We start from the raw sequence: 20,802 nt of genomic DNA, 5'->3' as shown, positions 1-20,802 counted from the left end.
GCCTGACAATGTGGAATATCACCCAAGGATGTCCTATAAATAAACTGGATAAATCTGACCTAGACAATTACCACCCAATCCATCACAGCCCAATCATTAGTAAAGTGATGAAAGGAGTGATCAACACTGCTGTCAAGGAGCAATTACTTATCAATAACCTACTCGCTGCTCAGCTAGAGTTCACCCAAAGCTTCTCGAGTCCGAATCTCATTAGATTGATCTAGGCATGCATGCTGGAGCCAGAGGTAGCCACATCCACATTAAAAATCATATTTGACCAAGTTTGGCACCAAGGATCCCTAGTAGAACTGAAGTTAATGGAAATCAGGGGGGAAATTCTCTATTAGCTGAAGTTATACCTGTTACAAAAGGAAAATCTAGGAGACCCATCATTACAACTCCAGGACATCACTGTTGAACAAAGAAAAGTACAGTACAGGGACAGGCCCTTTGGCCCGATCATAAAGGGAGGGAGGTCATCTGCCCTTGACATCACTAGTTCTCCATTCTAATAAAGCAATGTTTCTTCATGAGCAGGGTAGATGCTGGGCTCCAATCAATGGCTCTGATGCTCTTCTGTCAACTTGTGGCCAGACTGAAAGGGCTTCACTAATCCAACTGGAACCAGAGATGGTTTCCTGAATGCCTGAAAGCCAATTCTCTGGTATCACTTAGCTTGTCTGACCAGTCATTGAATCTGGTAGAGTCAGTGTGGGAGATTTCTCTGTAGTTATCCACAGACAAGGTTGAGCAATGGGAGATGCACATCCTTCAGTGACTGAGATTATAAGGGATGGGATAATGTGGCTCTTTTAAAAAACAAATGCAGGTATATTATAAATGAAAATGAGGTAATGGCAAATTTGTTGAATAATTGCTTTGTCTTCACAGTCTAAAATCAGAGTCAAGGAGGCTCAAACTCTTTTCAGGACTAGTCTCACCATTCCTCAAATTCAGTCTTATGTTGTGATCCTTATCAATTCCTAGTTTCAGTCTCTACACAGTCATTCCCACTCTCCAATGCACCTCACTTCCTGATATCATCCTTCTTCCTCAGTGTCAGTCTCTCCTCACTATCACACTCTTGTCCCATTGTCAATCCATCCTAATAATTTTTTCATTTCTTCACCACCATCTTATTGTACTCTCATCCAACAATCATCTTCATTCCCCACTGCTATTATCTCCCCACTGAATCATTCCTGTGCATTAGCAACAGGGATCCCACCTGCTGGCTGGAGAGCTGGCAGCAGCCCTGTGTCACTTCTGTTGGAAGACCAGTGTCGGACCTTCCCAGGGTCTGCCAGAAGCCAGGAGCTCTCCAATCCCCATCTGCTGCTCCCAGTAATGCACTAGAGGCCTAGGATCAACAAGGGACCCAACTCAAAGATGAGGGAGAGCGGGGTGGGGTCGCAGGATGAGTGGATTGCTGGTTGAGGGGCTGATGGGGGGGTCAGATGGAAGGACAGGTGGTGACACTCAGCCGGTGTCCCCTTCCCAATACCAGATACCTTAATCAGGCATTAAGTGCCTTTCAATGAGATCTCCCTCTCCCAGCCCCCGCCAACAGCTTTTCAGGTTCCCCATGTGATGACTCCCCCAATTGAAGGCAGAATTTAATGCTCTCCTGACAGCGTGTTTGGAGGCATGGAGGGCATTTAATCAGATGGGAGGGTGCAGGGTGGGGCCGCTGCCATCTTCCCACCTCTGCCTGAATTAAGTCCAAGGTACAAAGGCTTGCGGATGTCTTTCCTACCCGGGTGTTAATTGCGGCCCCTACGTGGGCAGCTAATGTCCAGTTAAGGCCTCATCCTACAACTGCTGGTATTCAACCAGCTGCCACATGGGCAACTCAAAGCAAACCCTATCAAAGGCATTCAGTGTCAGATCGAGGGTGCCAGCATCGGGATGGGGGAAATGGGGCCTGCTGTGAGCTACCCACCCTTAACCAACAACCTCCAGTCCTCCTTCATTCACCTGTGGTCTGGGGCCCCTCATCAATCCTAGGCCTCTGGTGGGTGCAATACCAGCAGCAGCCACTGCTCCTGGTGGCGCTGACCAGCAATGGAGAGCTGCTGGCTTCCAGTATTTCTGCACCCAGGGTTCTAAATCCCAGCAAGGACCAATGATGGCCAGTTAAGTGCCTAATGGACACTTAATTCCGGTGGGCCTTCCCTAACAGAGGTGATGCGGGGCTCCCACCATTCTAAATCCAATGAGTGAGATCTGTCACTAACATTAAATTCCACCTGGTGGCTGCTGCCTAAACTAGTGGTGGTGTGAAGCCCTTTAAATGGCCAGGAATTGCCCATGTCAAGGCTTCATTTTATATTTGGGTGGTAAGGCCGTCCATGAGCCTTCCTGCCTGGACATAATTGGGCAGAGTTGGGAATGCGGCAGAGTTCTCACCCTGCACTCACCCACCCGATTAAATGCCTCGCCAGAGGAGCATTAAATTGCAGTGTTTCAGCTCTGAGAATTCAGTGCCAGTGTCACACCTGGGATTCTCATTCCCCAATTTGCTTCTCTGCCCAGTACCATTCTCAATTCCCAGTTTCAATCCCATGGTCATTCTCATTCCCTCGTGTACTTCACACCTCACCATCACTGTCAATTGCCAGTGCGTTCTCTCTACATTAACATAAATATTCCACAGTACTCTCTCTCCCTGCCATCATTTCCATTTATCAATGCCAATTACCCTGCTATCATTCCTATTTCCCAATGACAGTCTCTCTATTATACACATTCCACAGTGTGAGTCTCTCTTCATTATTAGTTTCATTCTCCATTGTACTTCTCTCACCACTTCTCATTCCCTAGCATCATTCTATCACCATATCGTTCACATTCTCAGTCTGTGTAGCTGGACTGCTTTCCGATTGAAATGCATCTGCATAACATTAAACAACAGATTACACACATACATACAGTTGCAACAATTCAGAATCAGATCTTTGAAACACCAGGCAGTTTCCATAGAATCAATTCACTATATAACAGCTCTCATTTTACACCATTTTTACCTTTTATCACCAAATTCCAAACATATTACCAATAAATCTTAACTAAGCTAACATATATGCAAGTAACATCAGAATAATAAACATGGACTGCAGCAGTTCAAGATGGCAACTCACCACCACCTTCTCAAGGACAATTAGGGATGGGCAATAAATCCTGACCTAGCCAGCAAAGCCCACATCCAGTGAATGAATAAAAAAATGCCCTTAAGCCCTTCTTCATCTCTGTCACCATGGTTACATTCCCCTCTTAATCTCAGTCCCATTCCCTACACGTGACCAGACTATTATATTCTAGACCGTCATGAACATGGTTGAGCAACTTGCACATATTCCATCACTTCATGTCTGTGTAGATACATTTACCAACAGCTGCCGAGCACAATACTTCTCATTCTCAGCAGCAAAATGTTTTAAATTCATCCTGTGTTGGTCCTGTGGACTTCCTAGTGCACTAAATTACTCAGGTAGTGTCAAGTTTCATTCAGACACAGTCCCAATTCTTCTCTCTGTCCCTTCTGCCAGGATTTAAATCTGCCAGATTTTAAACCAGTGCAGAGAGAGAGAGAGAGAGAGGGAGGAGATTTCATGTTAAAACAGCTCAGGTGACGCTCAATCTGTGGACCAACCACATTCTGAGAATATCAAAGTGTGACATCACAGGGAAATTGGTAAGTGGTGGGTAAGTATTTTTCCCATTTGTTTTAAAACAGGGTAATTTATTAGCAATTGTAAGGTCTTAGTGGAAGTAATAAGGTTTAGGAGCAGTTTATTATTAGCATTTATTAATTAAAATAAATCAGTTAACAGGGAATGAAGATGGCAGAGCAGGTGCTGTGTTGCCTCTGCAGAATGTGGGTGCTGATGGGTGCCAGTGTGATCCACAGCAACCATGTCTGCAGCAAGTGTCTGAGGGGCTTCAGCTCAGTCAATCAACTGGGAGCTGAGTTACAGGAACAGCGATACAACAGGGAGGGGAAAAGGTTACCTGGACACTTTGTTCCACAGGCAGTCACTCCCCTTATGATAGGGTTGTCTAATTTGTCAGTATTCAGGGACAGAAGGGTGTGACTGCAAGTGAGGCAGGTATGGGGTTCGAGAAGGTGGAATTGGAGAAGCCTCAGCCTTTACAATTGTCCAACAGGTTTGAGGTTCTTGCAGTCTGTATGAATGAGAGTGGGGGCTGCAAAGTGGATAAGTGAACTGACCATAGCAGCATGGTACAGGAAGCCATTCCAGTGGGGGGAGTAAATAGGAATGTAGTGGTTGTAGGAGCCAGTATAGTCAAGGGGATAGACACAGTTCTCTGCAGCTGAGAGCCAGCGTTTGGGACATCTGTTTCAGGCTGGAAAGGAACTTCCAGTGGGAGGGAGAGGATTCAGCTGCTATGGTCCACGTGGGTACCAATGGCAGAGGTAGAACCAGGAAAGAAATTCTGCTTAAGGATTATAAGGAGCCGAGTGCTAAATTAGAAAGCAGAACCTCAAAGATGATAATCTCTGGATTCTTACCTAAACCACAAGCAAATTGGCGTAGGGTAAATAAGATTAGAGATATGAACGAGTGGCTCAGTGACTGGTGTGGGGAAAAATGGGTTTCGATTCATGGGGCACTGACACCAGTACTGGGGAAAGTGGAAGTTGTTCTGTTGGGACAGCCTTTAGCTGAACCACACTGGGACCAGTTTCCCACAAGTCTTAAAACTATTGCGGTAGAGAGGGCTTCAAACTAAATAGTTGGGGGGAAGGGATCATGAAAGAGGAGCTGTGGTAAATCATAGGGAAACAACAAAGCAGAGTCCTGATTTGGGTAATGATAACCAGAGTGTGGCAGGAAAGGACAGAGAGTATAAACTTCAGTATACACCAGCAGATCAGGCTGCAGTTTGAAAAATGGTTTTATAAAAAGACAAGAGTTCTCTGTATCTGAATACACACAGCATTTGTAACAAAATGAATGGATTGCTAGCACAGGTAGAAATAAATACGTATGATTTGATGGCCATTACAGAAATACAAGCAAAATACTGCAGATGCTCGAGATCTGAAATAAAAACAAAGTCCTAGAAAAACTCAGGTCCGGCAGCATCTGTGGTGAGTGAAGTAGAGTTAACATTTCAAGTCAGATATGGCTGTTCTTTGGAACCCCTTCAGAATAGGGCAACTACAGAGACATATTTGCAAGGTGACCAAGGCTGAGACCTGAATACTGAAGGGTATTTGACATTTTGAAAAGGCAGGAAACTAGGAAAGCTAGGTGGGATAGCTCTGTAATTAAATAGCGAGAAATGACCTTAGCTCAAAAGAACAAGATGTAGAATCAGTTTGAATAGAGATAAGAAATTGGAATGTTGAGAAGTCACTTGTGGGAGTGGTTTATAGGCCCCCTGACAATGGTTACACTGTCAGACAGAGTTTACTGGAAGAAATAAATGGCCTGTGTAAGAAAGGTTCTGCAATAAGCTTGGGTAACTGTAATCTACATGCAGATTGGGCAAATCAGATTGGCAAAGGTAGCCTGGAAAATGAGCTCATAGTGCATTTGAGCTGTACATTCTCTAGCCAACCAGGGAGTAGGCTATTCTAGACCTGGTATTGAGCAATGAGACAGGATTAGTCAATAACCTCATGGTAATGCAGCCTCTTGGTGACAGTTTTCATGACATGATTGAATTTCATGAAGGAGAGGAGTCTGGGTCTAAGACTAGTGTTTTAAACCTGAATAAAGGGAATGTTTAGGATATGAAGACAGGGTTAGCCAAAGTGAACTGCAAAACTAGATTAAAAGTAACAGTAGAGATGCAGTGGCAGACTTTAAGAAGATATTTAATAACTCAGCAAAGATTTATCTCAGTGAGATAAAAAGACTCTTTGAGAAGGATGCATTATCCATGGCTAAATAAGGAAGTTAAGGATTGTATCAAATAGAAAGAAACACTGTATAAATCTGCAAAGATTAGTGATGGGTTAGAAGATTGGTCAGATTTTAAGAACCAGTAAAGAATGACTAAAAAAGGGAGAAATTAGAGTATGAGAGGAAACCAACTCATAATATACAAACAGATAATAAGAGTTTCTACAAGTATTTAGAAAGAAAAAGAGTAATTAAAGCTAGTGTTGGTCCTCGAGTGTTTGGGTAATTGATTGTGGAAAACAAGGAAATGGCAGAGGCATTGAACAAGTTATTTTGTGTCTGTCTTCATTGTAGAAGACTTAGAAAAACTTCTCAAAGATATTTGAAAATCAAGAGGTGAACAGGAGGGAGGAACTCAAAACAATCACCATCACCAGGAAAAAGGTGCTGGAAAAACTATTTGACCTAAAAAATGAACAGTCCCCAGAACTAGAGAGCCTGCATCCCTAGGGTCTTTAAAAGAAGTGGCTACAGGGATAGTAGAGGCATTCGTTATAATCTTCCAAAAGTTCTTAGTTTCTGGAAGGGTCCCAGCAGGCTGGAAAATAGCAAATGTAAAACCTTTATTCGAGAAAGGAGGGAGACAGAAAGCTGGAAACTATAGGCCAGTTAGCTTAACATCTGTCATAGGGAAATTTCTAGAATTCATTATCAAGAGGTAATTGTAGGGGCATTTAGAAAATCATAATGGGATCAGGCAGAGTCAACAGAGTTTTGTTGAAGGGAAATTATGTTTAACTAATTTATTAGAGCTCTTTGAGGAAGTAATAATCAAGGTCAATAAAGGGGAACCTGTAGATGTGGTGTACTTGGATTTCCAAAAAGTATTTGAGAAGGTGCCACATCAAAGGTTGCAACACAAAATAAGAGCTCATGGTGTAGGGGGTAACATACTAGCATGGATAAAGGACTGGTTAGCTAACAGGAAGCAAAGAGTAGACATAAATGGGTCTTTACTATTTACAGCTTGCCAATCTGAAGAGTGCCACAGGCATCGGTGCAGAAGCCTCAAGTGTTTAGAATCTATATCAATGACTTGGTGATGGGACTGAAGGTATGGTAGCTAAATTTGCCAATGACACCAAGATAGGGAGGAAATTAAGTTATCAAGAGGAGGTAAAGGAGTCTACAAAGGGATATAAATAGGTTAAGTGAGAGGGCAAAAGTTTGGCAAATGGATGTGGGAAAATGTAAACTTGTCCATTTTGACAAGAAGAATATAAGATCAGTATACTATTTAAATGGAGAAGATCACAGAACTCTGTGGTATAGAGGGATCTGGATGTCCCGGTACATAAATCACAGAATTTGTATGCATTACAGCAAGTGATTAGGAAGGCAAATGGAATGTTGGCATTTATTGCAAGGATAATGGAATATGAAAATAAGGAAGCTTTACTGCAAATGTACAGGGCCTTGGTGAGACTAGAGTACTGTGTACAATTAAGGTCTCCTTATTTGGAAAAGGATATAATTGCATTAGAAGCAGTTCAGAGAAGGTTCACTCGACTCATTTGTGGGATGAAGGGCTGATCTTATGAAGAAAGGTTGAACAGGTTAGGTTTATACTTACTGAAGTTTAGAAGAATGAAACATATAAGATCTTGAGGGGATACCAGGTGGATGTTTCTACTTGTGGGACAAACTAAAACTAGGGAACACAGTTTAAAAATAAAAGGTCTCCTTTTTAAAAACAGAGATAAGAAGACATATTTTAGTCTGGGGGATTCTCTTCCCCAGAAAGCAATGGAGGCTAGTCATTGAATTTATTCAAGGCTGGGTTAGATAGATTTTTGATAGGCAAGGGAGTCAAGGGTTATGAGGGAAAGACAGGAAGGTGAAAGAGACTACAAACAGATCAGCCATGATCTTATTGAATGGTGGAGCTGGGCCAAAGGACTGGATGGCCTATTCCTGCTCCTGTGTTCTATGTTCCTGTGTAAGTTATCTGGATAGTCATTTTAGCCCATTCAATAGCATTGTCCATTTGTAATCTTTGTTCTTGAATCATAGTAAACTAACATTACGAGCACAATTAACTGTAATACCAGATAGATGTACCATTGTGTTCATTAGATCGGTAGCTGTTGGGTCCTTCCAAACAATGACTGCCAGCTGTTCCCACATCCAATCTGATTTGAAGTTGTGTGAACATTCCCAATTCCAGCTGTGCTGGTTAATGTCCACAACAATCACTTAATTCAAAAGCTGAAGCTGTTGAAACCTTGTACTCCCACTTCTGCATCTCCTTTCTCCAAACAACAACACCATTAGGATCAAAGTAGTGTTGCTGCAAACTCAGATTCCCAGGATGGTATTTTAAAGTCCATTGGTCTGTGATCACTGTGTCGGAAGAATTGCAAATTATCACACTCCGCAATTGGAAAGGATTGATTAGAACAAAAGAGCTTCACCTTCCAGACATATCGGTGTCTGGTCATTAACGATAACAAAGCCATCATAAGGAATCAAATTATGTATGCACAATCGAGCACACCCCATGTCCACAATTACCAATTTATTTAACCAATGAACTTCAACCTTACAAGAGCAAGATTGTTCCATATAACATATTAAATTAAAATTACCCTGATGGATATTATCACACACATAATTGTCATTAAACTTTGTCAAAATTGTGATCAATTTGTGAGTAGTGCTAACCAATATATACAGAGCATACATCAGGCATACATCATGTGGCTCTGAGTAGACTAGGCCTATATTTCCTGCAACTCAGAAGAATGGCAGCAGATCTAACTAAAACCCTATTCTCTTCTCACAGCAACCTTAACTCCTGCTCTGTGCTTTTTAACTTCTTTCCCTTTTTCCTCATCCTTTTGTTACACCTCAAGTGTTCAACTCAAGGTTTTTATGGGACTGTCTTATAACATTTGTATGCTGTGAAAAATCTGATACTAAGTCCACATTCTTCTGAAACAATTTCTTTGCTTCCTCACATGTCCTGTAACTTTAACCTTAGTGTTTTATGGATTCCTGGTAGCATTACCTTCTCAACCTGCATAAGAGGCGGAAAAGATTCATGGTCAGACTCTTGCCTTGCCCAGTTGAACGGGCTCCTCCCACTCTTCCTGGGATGAAACATTTTAGTTATGGAGAAGTTGGATAGACTTGGGTTGTTTTCGTTGGAGCAGAGAAGACTGAGGGGTGACCTGATTGAAGTGTACAAGATTATGAGGGGCATGGACAGGGTGGATAGGGAGCAGCTGTTCCCCTTAGTTGAAGAGTCAGTCACAAGGGGGCATAAGTTCAAGGTGAGGGGCAGGAGGTTTAGGGAGGATGTGTGGAAAAACATTTTTACCCAGAGGGTGGTGATGGTCTGGAATGCGCAGCCTGGGAGGGTGGTGGAGGTGGGTTGCCTCACATCCTTTAAAAAGTATCTGGATGAGCACTTGGCACATCATAACATTCAAGGCCATGGGCCAAGTGCTGGTAAATGGGATTAGGTAGGTAGGTCAGGTGTTTCTCACTTGTCAGTGCAGACTTGATGGGCCAAATGGCTTCTTCTGCACTGTGATTCTGTGATTCACGTTTCTGGAATTATAAGCGTACTGTTTTGGAGTAACAAGTGAGTGAGGAGTTGAGAGGCATCTAACTGGTCCGCCTATGTACCTAACTTCACCACTTGAACCATCTGGATTCAGGACTCTGAAGTTGAAGAAGATAAAATGGGTGCAGAAAGAAATGGTTGCTTCACACTCTGTCCCATTAACCCCTTAACAACTTTTGAATCTGGGAATCATGTGAACCCCCATCATGCTTCATAGGTTGGCAAGTAGAGTCTGATTGGTGGAGGCCCAGGAAGATGCCTTGACCAGAGTAGAGCTGCCTGGTTTAAATTTCAAACAATGCTTGGCATTAACTGTCAGTCATCATTAACCGATGCAATCTCCATGCCAATAGCTCTACCAATCAGAATCCACTTGACAACTAATCAGCACTCTCTTCTCATACTTTCTCTGACATTGGTATTCTTGCAATTGTCCTGATGAGTACAAGATGAAAAGCTTCGACAAAATGCCTTTTTTCAGAAATACGGAAGTTCTGTATTACGAAACAACTACTTGTAACCCTGTTAGTACTGTTGCATTGTCCTCTTAGTCTCAGTCGCATTCTCCATAAACACAAAAGACCATGCTGACTTATTCCAGACCATCACAGACATGACTGAATGAAGCACATACATTCTAATGCCCTCCTCATCTCTGAAAATACACTTGCCTTTGACCCTATGACACAATACATCCCCTGACCAAGAGAAGATTGGTTTAACTCGATGTGTGCTGGCCCCACAGGTCCCCAGGACATTGAGGTATTCAGGTAGTGGTAGCTCCCATTCCCACATGCTTCTCTTCATATTATTCTCATACTGCAAATTCCTTCTTACCCCACTAACAGCTTAATTCCCCAGTACCTGTCTCACACTAATATAATTCTCATTTTCCAGTGTACTTCTCACCCCAATATAATTCTCATACTCTTTGCTAAACCACACCCCTCTATCCCTCAGATTCATTTTCTGCCCACTATCAATTCATCCCCAGTGTCAGTAACTCCCACGATTCTCATTCTCCTGTCTGCCTCTCTCCCCGCCATTATAAAGAGTGAATAAAGAGAAATTCCAAAAGCAGAAAGCCTCTGTTAGTTGGTTGTTTAAGAAGCTGAGAATGAATTGCAAACAAATCTCTCCTCACTCTTACAGGTTGGAAGATGGGAAAACGGTTTGATAAGAATGAAATATCCCGTGTGGCCGAGGTATGGAAAATTCCAGCAGCCTGTCTCTGATAGTGCACATTTAACTGTTGCCACGTTGGAAGAAAGGCCTTTTGTGATTGTGGAGGAAGCAGATCCTGAAAATGGAGCGTGTGTACGCAATACCGTGCCCTGCAGGAAGCAAGCAAACCTGAGTGAAAGGTAAGGAGCTACATCCGGTGATGCAAGTAACATTCATGCCAGTGCCAGACAATGACCATCTCCAACTAGAGGGAATCTAACCATTGCCCCTTGACATTCAATGGCATTACCATCACTGAATCTCGCACTATCAACATCCTGGGGGTTACTATTGATCAGAAACTGAACTGGACCAGCCATATAAATACTGTGGCTACAAGAGCAGGTCAGAGGCTAGGAATCCTGTGGCAAGTAACTCACCTCCTGACTCCCCAAAGCCTGTCCGCCATCTACAAGGCACTAATCAGGAGTGTGATGGAATACTCCCCACTTGCCTGGATGAGTGCAGCTACAGCAACATTCAAGAAGCTTGACAAATGACAAAGCAGCTCACTTGATTGTCACCCCATCCACAAACATTCACTCCCTCCACCACCAATGCACAGTAGCAGCAGTGTGTACCATCTACAAGATGCACTGCAGAAACTCACTAAGGCTCCTTAGACAGCACCTTCCAAACCGATGACCGCTACCATCTAGAAGGACAAGGGCAGCAGATAGATGGGAACACCACCACCTGGAGGTTCCCCTCCAGGTCACTCACCATCCTTGGAAATATATCGGCCGTTCCTTCACTGTCACTGGGTCAAAATCCTGGGACTCCCTCCTAACAGCACTGTGGGTGTACCTACACCACATGGACTGCAGTGGTTCAAGAAGGCAGCTCATCACCACCTTCTCAAGGGTAATTAGGGATGGGTAATAAATGCTGGGCCCAGCCAGCGACACCCACACCCCGTAAATGAATTGAAAAAATAATAAGCTGCCACATGCCTGTGGGAAATACAGATTAGTGAGCCTAATTCCTGAGCTAGTGGATCCAACTTCTTTTAAATACCTCTATCAAATCTCTGAAACCTTCTCAGCTCTAAGGAAAACAACCTCAGCTTCTCTAAGCTATCCACATAATTGTAATCCCTTATCCCAGGTACTTTATATTAAATCTCTTCTGTACTGCTCGAAAGCCTTCACATCCTTCCTAAAGTGTGATGCCCAGAATAAGATTCAATATTCTAAATGGGATGGAACTAGTATTTTACAAGTTCATCCTAACTTTCTGGCTTTTGTAGATACCTCTCTGTATAAGAGGAGTAAGATCGTATGTGCTTCATTAGCTGCTTATTAATCTTCAAGGTCTGCACAGCAACATCCCCAGATCTCTCTTTCTTGCAAACACTTTAAAATTGTACCATTTAGCTTGTATTTTGCTGCTCCTTGTTCTTCCTACTAATATGGATCATCTCACACTTTTCTGCATTGAATTTCAGCTGCCATGTGTCTGCTCATTCCACCAGCCTATGTCCTCTTGAAGTTTGTTACTATCTTCCTCTGTGTTTACTTCATTTCCAAGTTTAGTATCATCTGCAAACTTCATCCCGTATTCAGGCAAACACATAGTTTACTGTTGCTTTGCCTTCTGCTTTCACCAGTAGATCTCTACCTTGATCCCTAATCTGTTCCACCTCTGCTCTGGAATCCTTTAATATACTTGCAGAAGATGTTTGTTTTCTCTTTTACATTAACTGTCAATCTATTTTTATATTGGCTCTTTGGCCCTCTTCTTTCCTTTTTTTACTTCTCTGTACTTCCACATTCAGCCTGACTCCCTCTTCATTATCAAGGTGATATCTAACATACACCCCTTTTTTCTGCTTCATCTTACTTTCTAATTCTTCAGTCATCCAATGAGCTCTGTCTTTAGTTTGTCCTCCTATTCCCCTTTGTGGGCTTGTACCTAGAATGTACCCTAACCATCTCCTCTTTAAAGACTTTGCCTATCAGACTTTGACTCCAATTTACCTGAGCCAGATCCCTCCTTAATCTTCTGAAATCAGTTGCCCTCTACTTGTGTTTTTTTTTCTAAATTTACACCTTATCCTCTTCTGTAACTAATCTAGACCTTATTACTATGATTACTATTCCCAACATGCTCCCCCATTGTGACAATCTTCACTTGACGCATTTCATTCGCCAGGATCCAGCAATTCCTTCTTCCTCATCGGACAAAAGACATATGAAGAAATTCCTCTCCCACTGAGCCCTGAACACAACCACTGCCTTAGCGCTGTTCAGGTTCCTCTTGCCCCAGAACTGGTCCCAATACCCCAAAAATCTAAAACCCTTTTTCCTGAACTGTGTCTCTAGCCATGTATTAACCTGCCATATCTGCCTATTTCTATTCTCACTGTTGCATTGCACTGGGAGTAATCCAGAGATTACTACTTTTGATATCCTACTTTTGCTTCCTCCCTAGCTCCTTAAAACTTTGACTACAGGACCTCAACTCTTTCCCTCCCTGTTTCATTGGCTTTCACATGGTTCAAGACCTCTGGCTCTTTCGCTTCTCTACGCAGAATGTTTTGCACACTCTCCATGATGTCTCTTACTCTGGCACACACCATACAGGTCTTATGTCTGCAGCTGCATCTGTCCCCTTGACTATCAAATTCCCAACTACTGCTGTGCTCCTATTCTTTATTGTATTCCCTATATTGTCCTTTGCCTCACAATGCCAGATGTGGGATTGCACTCTTTCACGGTGTTGTCACCCTCATTAGTATTCGAGGCTGAATATAGATTTGAAAGTGCCACACTCCAAGGAATTCTGGCACAGCCTGCCTCTTCCTAACCTTCTGAGGACCATCCACTTGCTATTCTAAACTCTGGCTGGCTGTAGAATGAGCATTTCCTGAAACCTGTGATTCAGAAAACATTCAACCATCCATATGTTAGAGTTAAGACTGAGTTAGATAGATTCTTAATTGACAAGAGAATCAAAGGTATTTAGGAGTTACACAGCAAAGCAGAGGTGAGGCCACAATCAAATCGGCCACGATCAGCAGGCTCGAGGGATCAAATGGCTCACCTCTGCTCCTAACTCGTATGTTTGTTCGTATGTCTTGCAGTGAATTCAGCATGTCCCGCGAGTTCAGAAACCTTCAGCGTGAATTTGAGCAACTGGAAGGACTTTCTGCAAACATGGGCCTCTGGGTCACATGGTGCATCCTGAAGTCCCTACATGGAATGTCTAAGATCATAAGAAATGGGAGCAGGTGTAGGCCATTTAGCCCCTTGAGCCTGCTCCGCCATTCAATAAGATCTGATTGTGGCCTTAACTCCACTTTCCTGCCCCCCCCCCCCCATAACCTTTGACTGACTTGTAGACCGAAAATCTAACTCAGCCTTGAATATATTCAGTGACCCAGCCTCCACTGCTCGCTGGGGAAGAGAATTCCAAAGACTAACAGCCCTCAGAGAAGAAATTCCTCCTCATCTCTGTCTTAAATAGGAGACCCTTTATTTTTAAACTGTATTCCCCTCGTTCTAGATGCCCCCAGTGGTAAAATGTCCCCTAGTATCTACCCTGTCAAGCCCCCACAGAATCCTATACGTTTCAATAAGATCACCTCTCGTTATTCTAAACTCCAATGAGTACAGGCTCAATCTTTCCTCATAACAGCCCCTTCACCTAGTACAACTTCCCTGAACTGTTTCCAATGCAAGATTGTCCTTCCTTACGTAAGGATACCAGAGATGTACCCAGTACTCCAGGTGCAGTCTCATCTGTACAGTTGTCGCAATACTTACCCACTTTTATAAACTATTCCCCTTGCACTAAAGGCCAACATTCCACTAGCCTTTCTAATTATTTTGTGTACCTGAATGCTCACTTTTTGTGATTCATGCACAAGAACACCCAGATCCCTCTGCACTGCAGCATTCTGCAGTCTCTCCATTTAAATAATATTCTGCTTTACTATTCTTCCCGCCAGAATAGCAGGACCTCACATTTTCACACTTCAGAATCCAGGGGTGATGATGGTATAGTGGACTTGTCACTGGACTAGAACTCCAGGGCAATGCTCTGGGGTCCCAGGTTCAAATCCTGCCATGGTAGATGGTGAAATAAAAATTCTGGAATTAAAAATCTAATGATGACCATGAAACCATTGGTAAAAACCCATCTGGTTCACTAATGCCCTTCAGAGAAGGAAGGAAATCTGCTGTCTTTACCTGGTCTGGCCTTTAAGTGACTCCAGACTCTTAAATGACCTCTGAAATGGCACGCAGTTGTATCAAAGCACTATAAAGCCAAGAAAAGAATGGACAGACAACCCACATCAACTTAAGCACTGGAAATGACACCGGCAAGCCCTCCTTACTAATGCCAAAATTGGAAGAGCTGTCTCTCAGACATAGTCATCCTCACAGAATCATATCTCACCAGGAGTGGCTCGATAGCACCATGACAGTATTGGTAGGTGTAACCAATGCACAGTCAAAGTCCTGCCCTCACATTGAGGATCGTGTTGTATGGCATTACCACCGTGCTAAATGGGATAGATTTCAAACAGATCCAGCAACTCAAGACTCCATGAGGTGCTGTACTCAATCTCATATTTCCCCCACTCTCGCAATGCCATCAAGCTAGGGGATCAATCCTGGCTCAATGAAGACAGCATGCCAGGAGCAGCAGCAGGCATACCTAAAAATGAGGTGCCAAGCAGCAAGTGATAGACAGAACTAAGCATTCCCACAACCAGTGGGTCAGATCTAAGCTCTGCAGTCCAGCCACATCCAGTCATGGGTGGCAGTGGACAATTAGACAACTCACTGGAGGAGGAGGCTCTAAAAGTATCCCCATCCTCAATGATGGGGGAGTCCAGCACATCAGTGCAAAAGATATTTGCTACAATCTTCAGCCAGAAGTGCCGAGTGGATGATCCATCTTGGCCTCCTCCAGAGGTCCCCAGCATCACAGATGCCAGTCTTCAGCCAATTCAATTCACTCTACGCGATATTAAGAAATGGCTGAAGGCATTAGATACTGCAAGGGTGATGGGCCGTGATAATATTCTGGCAATTGTGCTGCAGAACTTGCTGCGCCCCTAGCCAAGCTGTTCCAGTGCAGCTACAACACTGGCATCTACCTGGGTATGTGTAAAATTGCCCAGGTATGTCCTGTACACACAAAGCAGGACAAATCCAACCCAGCCAATTACCGCCCCATCAACGTACTCTCGGTCATCAGTAAAGTAATGGAAGATGCTATCAAGCGGCACTTGATTAGCAATAATCTGCCAGTTTGGGTTCCACCAGGGCCACTCAACTCCTGACCTCATTACAACCTTGTTTCAAACATGGACAAAAGAGCTGAACTCCTGAGGTGAGGTGAGAGTGACTGCCCTTGACATCAAGGCCATATTTGACCAAGTGTAACATCAAGGTGCCCTAGCAAAACTGGAGTCAATGGGAGTCAGGAGGAAAACACTCCACTGGTTGGAGTCATACCTATCACAAAGGAAGATGGTTGTGGTTGTTGGAGGTCAGTCATCTCAGTTTCAGGACATCACTGCAGGAGTTCCTCAGGGTAGTGTCCTTGGCCCAACCATTTTCAGCTGCTTCATCAATGACCTTCCTTCTATCATAAGGTCAGATGTGGGGATGTTCACTGATGATTGCACAATGTTCAGCACCATTCACGACTCCTCAGATACTGAAGCAGTCCATGTCCAAATGCAGCAAGACCTGGACAATATCCAGGCTTGGGCTGACAGGTGACAAGTAACATTTATGCCTTACAAGTGCCAGGCAATAACCATCACCAACAAGAGAGAATCCAACCATCACCCCTTAACATTCAATGGCATTACCATCACCGAATTCCCCCACTTACAACATCCTGGGGGTTACCATTGGCCAGAAACTGAACAGGTCTATAGTTTCCTGTTATGTCTCTCCCCACTTTCTTGAATAGAGGTAAAACATTTGCAGTTTTCCAATTTGCTGGGACCTTTCCAGAATCTAGGGAATTTTGGAAGATTACAACCAATGTATCCAGTATCTCTGCAGCCACCTTTTAAGATCCCAGGATGCAGGCCATCAGGTTCTGGGGAACTACTGGCCTTTATTCCCAATAGTTTTCCCAATACTTTTTCTCTTATGATCTTGATTGTTTTAAGTTCCTCTCTCCCTTTTGCCTTTTGAGTTTCTACTATTCTTGGAAAGCATCTTCCGTCTTCTACTGTGAAGACAGATACAAAATATTTATTCCAAGTCTCTGCCATTTCCTGGTTTACAATTATTAATTCCCCAGTCTCACCCAAATTCTATCTTATCATGATCACCCTTACCCAGATAATCCTTTACTATGAGGTCATTAATTAATCCTGTGTCATGACACAATATTAGGTCTAACATAGTGTGGTCCCTGGTTCATTCCAGAATGTATTGTTCTAAGAAACTGTCCCAAATACACTAGGAACTCATCCTCAAGCCTACCTTTGCCAATTTAATTTATTCAACCTTACCACGATTATTGCAGCACCTTTCTCATTAGGCCTAAGTATTTCTTGATTTATTCTTTGCCTGACAGGGTAGTTACTGTCAGGGGGCCTATAAAACACTCCCACCAGTGACTTATTTCCTTTGCAATTTCTTATGTCTGATTTTACATCTTGATCCTCCGAACTAAGATCATTTCTCACTATTGTACTGATCTCATGCTTGATTAACAGAGGTACCCAACCTCCTTTTTCTTTCTTCCTGTCCTTCTGAATTGCCAAACATCCTTGTATATTTAGATCCCAGCCATGGTCACTTTGCAACCATGGGCTGAATTTTGCCGTTGGCGAGCAGGGGGTGGGGCCCGCTTGCTGATGTGTAAAATGACGCAGGATGACATCAGGCAGAACTCCCGACATCACCGTGCCCCATTTAAATTTTCAGGAAGGTGGGGGTGCAGCAAAATCAGCTGTGGGCCCTCCGACCTGTCAATGGCCAGTTGAGGCCTTTGACAGGATCATTGAAACAATTACAGGACCAGCCTGTCCAAGGAGCCCTGGTGGGGATGACGTTTCATGTCAGGATTTAAAAAGTTTAATAAAGTCTTATTGTAATTTATGAACATGTCCCGTGACATTGTCACGTGAGGGGGACATGTTAAGGATTTTGTTTTCTATTTTTAATGTTTTTACAACTGTCAGCGATCCCCCTGAGGCAGCACTTAGCCTCGGGGAGATGTGCTCTCTATCGTGCACATGCCTAAAAGCGCGCACTCTCGCTTTTGGGGAATCCCTCCCCTCGCACAGGGAGCGCATAGCGCTTTCCACCGGACATCACGCTGGACGGGCCTGAATTGGCCCCGCCCACATAAAATGGTGACGAGGATCCGCTTCTCCGGCAGGGATCAGCTCCCCACCCACCGGAGACTGGGTTGTGCCTGACAGGCCGAACATTCTGCCCCATGTCTCTGTCATGGCTATCATATAATATTTATTTCTATTTAGTTATCAATTCATCCATCATGTTTAAATCCTGCATGCATTCAGCTAAAGGGGTTTTAATTCTGCCTCTTTAGTATTTTTCCCAACTCTGACCTTATTTGTTGGTGCAATTTGTTATGTTTGTACACTCCATCCCTTCCTGTCACTCTCTGGTTATCATTACCCACATCGCTCCCCTTCATTATTGCCTTGTTCTTTCTCTTTAACTTTCTAAATCTCCCCTCACGTGAACCACTCCACCTCCCCACCCCCACCCCCCCCACCAACCCCCCCCCCCCACCCCCCCCCCCCCCCCCCAACCCCCAACCCACTATTTAGTTTCAAGCCCTCGCTACAGTTCTAATTATATGATTCGCCAGGACACTGGTCCCAGCACAATTCAGGTGAAGACCTGATGCCAATGGTACAGCTCCCTCTTTCCCAGTACTGGTCAGTGCCCCATGAATCAAAATTCATTTCTCCCACACCAATCTTTGAGCCACACGTTCAACTTGCTGATCTTAATCATTCGATGCCCATTTGCTTGTGTCTCAGATAGTAATACAGAGATTATTATCTTTGTGGTTCAGCTTTTTTATTTAGCCCCTAGTTGCTCATACTCCCTCAGCAGAACCTCTTTCTTAGTCCTACCCAAGCCATTGTTAGCCACATGCATCATGACAGCTGGATCCTTACCCTCCCACTCCAAGTTACTCTCCAGCCCAAGGAGAGGTTCATAACCCCGGGCACAAGGCAGACAACACAACATTCAGGACTCACACTGTCGGCTACAGAGGACAGTATCTATCCTTCTAATTATGCTGTCTCCTACTACAAATACATCCCTTTTCACTCCCCCAACTTGAAGGGACCCCTGCACCATGGTGCTGTGGTCAGTTTGCTCATCTTCGCTGCAGTCCCTGATCTTGTCTACTCAGGCTGCCAGAACCATCAACATAGTGGATAAGTACAAGGGTTGAGGCTCTTCCAGGTGCCACTTTCTTAATCCACATAGCTGCCTCACTCTTAGTCACACCCTCCTTCACCTGACCAAGAACCAAATCTGAAGTACCTCGCCTAAAGGGTGTGACTGCCTCCTGGAACAAAGTGTCCAGGTAATTTCCCCCTCCCTGATGCATCTGAAGCTCATCTACTCTGAGCCGAAGTTCCTTGAGTGGCAGACACTTACTGCAGATGTGGTTATCATGGTTCACAAAGGTGTCCAGTAGAACCCACATGCTACAGCTGCAACACATCATCTGCCCTGTCATTTCTATGTGTTTTATTTAACTAATTAGGTTTCAAATTCAGAAATATAACTGCGAGTACTAGTTGAATAATATTATGGTTAGTTACGCTATAATTGTAATACAAAATTTATAATTCCCCAGTACCAGTTCAAAGGGGGAAAAGAACTTAAAACACATCAACCAATCATTTACCTGCTCACTGAACTAATGCATCTGACTTCAGCTCTCACTGTTTCTGTCTCTCTTTTCTTGGACAACAGACCAAAACAGCACCTCCTCCCACATGACACTGAACTCCCTCATTTACCAAATTCCAGAGTTAAGCACTTTGTCCAAGCGCTCCCAGCTCGTTTTCTAATCTCTAGGAATTAACATCGGAGTAAAGATACACAGGAGCATTTAGCCCCTCAAGCATATACCATCACTCAGTTAGATCATGGTTAATATTTACCTGAAATCCAATTATATCCCCTAGTTCCTGAATTATTAATGTTCTTGCTTAACAAAAAAAACTATCATTCTAAGTTTTGAAATTTCCAATTGACCCCAGCATCAACCGCTTCTTTGGGGAGAGAGTTCCGGATTTCCACTAGTCTTTATGTGACAAAGTGCTTCTGAGCATCACCTCAGAATGGCCAACACTAATTTTAAGGTTCCGCCCCTTTCTTTTGGGCTCTCCAGTTCCTGCCACAAAGCAGTTTGGTGGATCAACCACCTCTACCCACTCACCCAGCCCACTCGATGGAGCTGGAGAGTCTATTCAGACAATTGAAGCCCCGCTTAGAGGCCATTTTGTGGCAGCATCAATATTTTGCCCCTCTTCAAGCACTCCCCTGCTGCCCCACCCCCCTGCCCCCTGCCCCCCAACCCACCTCCCTCACCCCCACCCACCCCCACCACCCCCGCTCCCCTGCCCCCCCCCCCCCCACCCTCTCAGCTCCCTGCCCCCCACCCCACTGCCCGCCTGCCCCTACCCCTCCCCAGGACAATGGCACTGAGTCATGGTGCTCAGTGAGCCAGTACAGACACAATGGGCCTAATGGCCTCCTTCTGCACTGTAACAATTCTGTACAATTCTGTGATCAGCTTTGTGACCCATCCAGCAAAATCCCGCCCTCTGTGGGGAGTTTTCCCAGACCCGGGGAGGGGGACGAGACTGGAAAATTAGAGAAAATGCTGGTGAACAGGTATCCCAATGAGTTCCTGCCATCTCCTGCTTTTCCCAGGATTGTGTATATTGGCTGCCGCCCTGTCAGCAGATTGATCCTGTTATCAAACCAAATAGGGATTTTCCCAGTGAAATCTTTCCCTCCCAACAGTGGAACAGACCCACACAGCAGGAAGGAGCACTTGAACGATATGGAGAAGCTGCGATCA

At 44.0% G+C, this 20,802-nt stretch overlaps 1 protein-coding gene across 1 annotated transcript in view; it reads left to right on the top strand.

Annotated features, from left to right (window-relative positions):
* LOC121293946 (glutamate receptor ionotropic, NMDA 2C-like) overlaps nucleotides 1–20,802 on the top strand; it is a 143,109-nt gene that overhangs the window by 61,872 nt on the left and 60,435 nt on the right. The window contains exon 4 of the mRNA XM_041217425.1: nucleotides 10,660–10,871. Within this exon, the coding sequence (XP_041073359.1) occupies nucleotides 10,660–10,871 (212 nt within the window). The remainder of the gene's footprint in view (nucleotides 1–10,659; nucleotides 10,872–20,802) is intronic.

Source organism: Carcharodon carcharias, chromosome 22, assembly GCF_017639515.1.
Source record: "Carcharodon carcharias isolate sCarCar2 chromosome 22, sCarCar2.pri, whole genome shotgun sequence".
Lineage (NCBI taxonomy): Eukaryota > Metazoa > Chordata > Chondrichthyes > Lamniformes > Lamnidae > Carcharodon > Carcharodon carcharias.
This window is presented reverse-complemented; position numbering and strand designations above follow the sequence as displayed.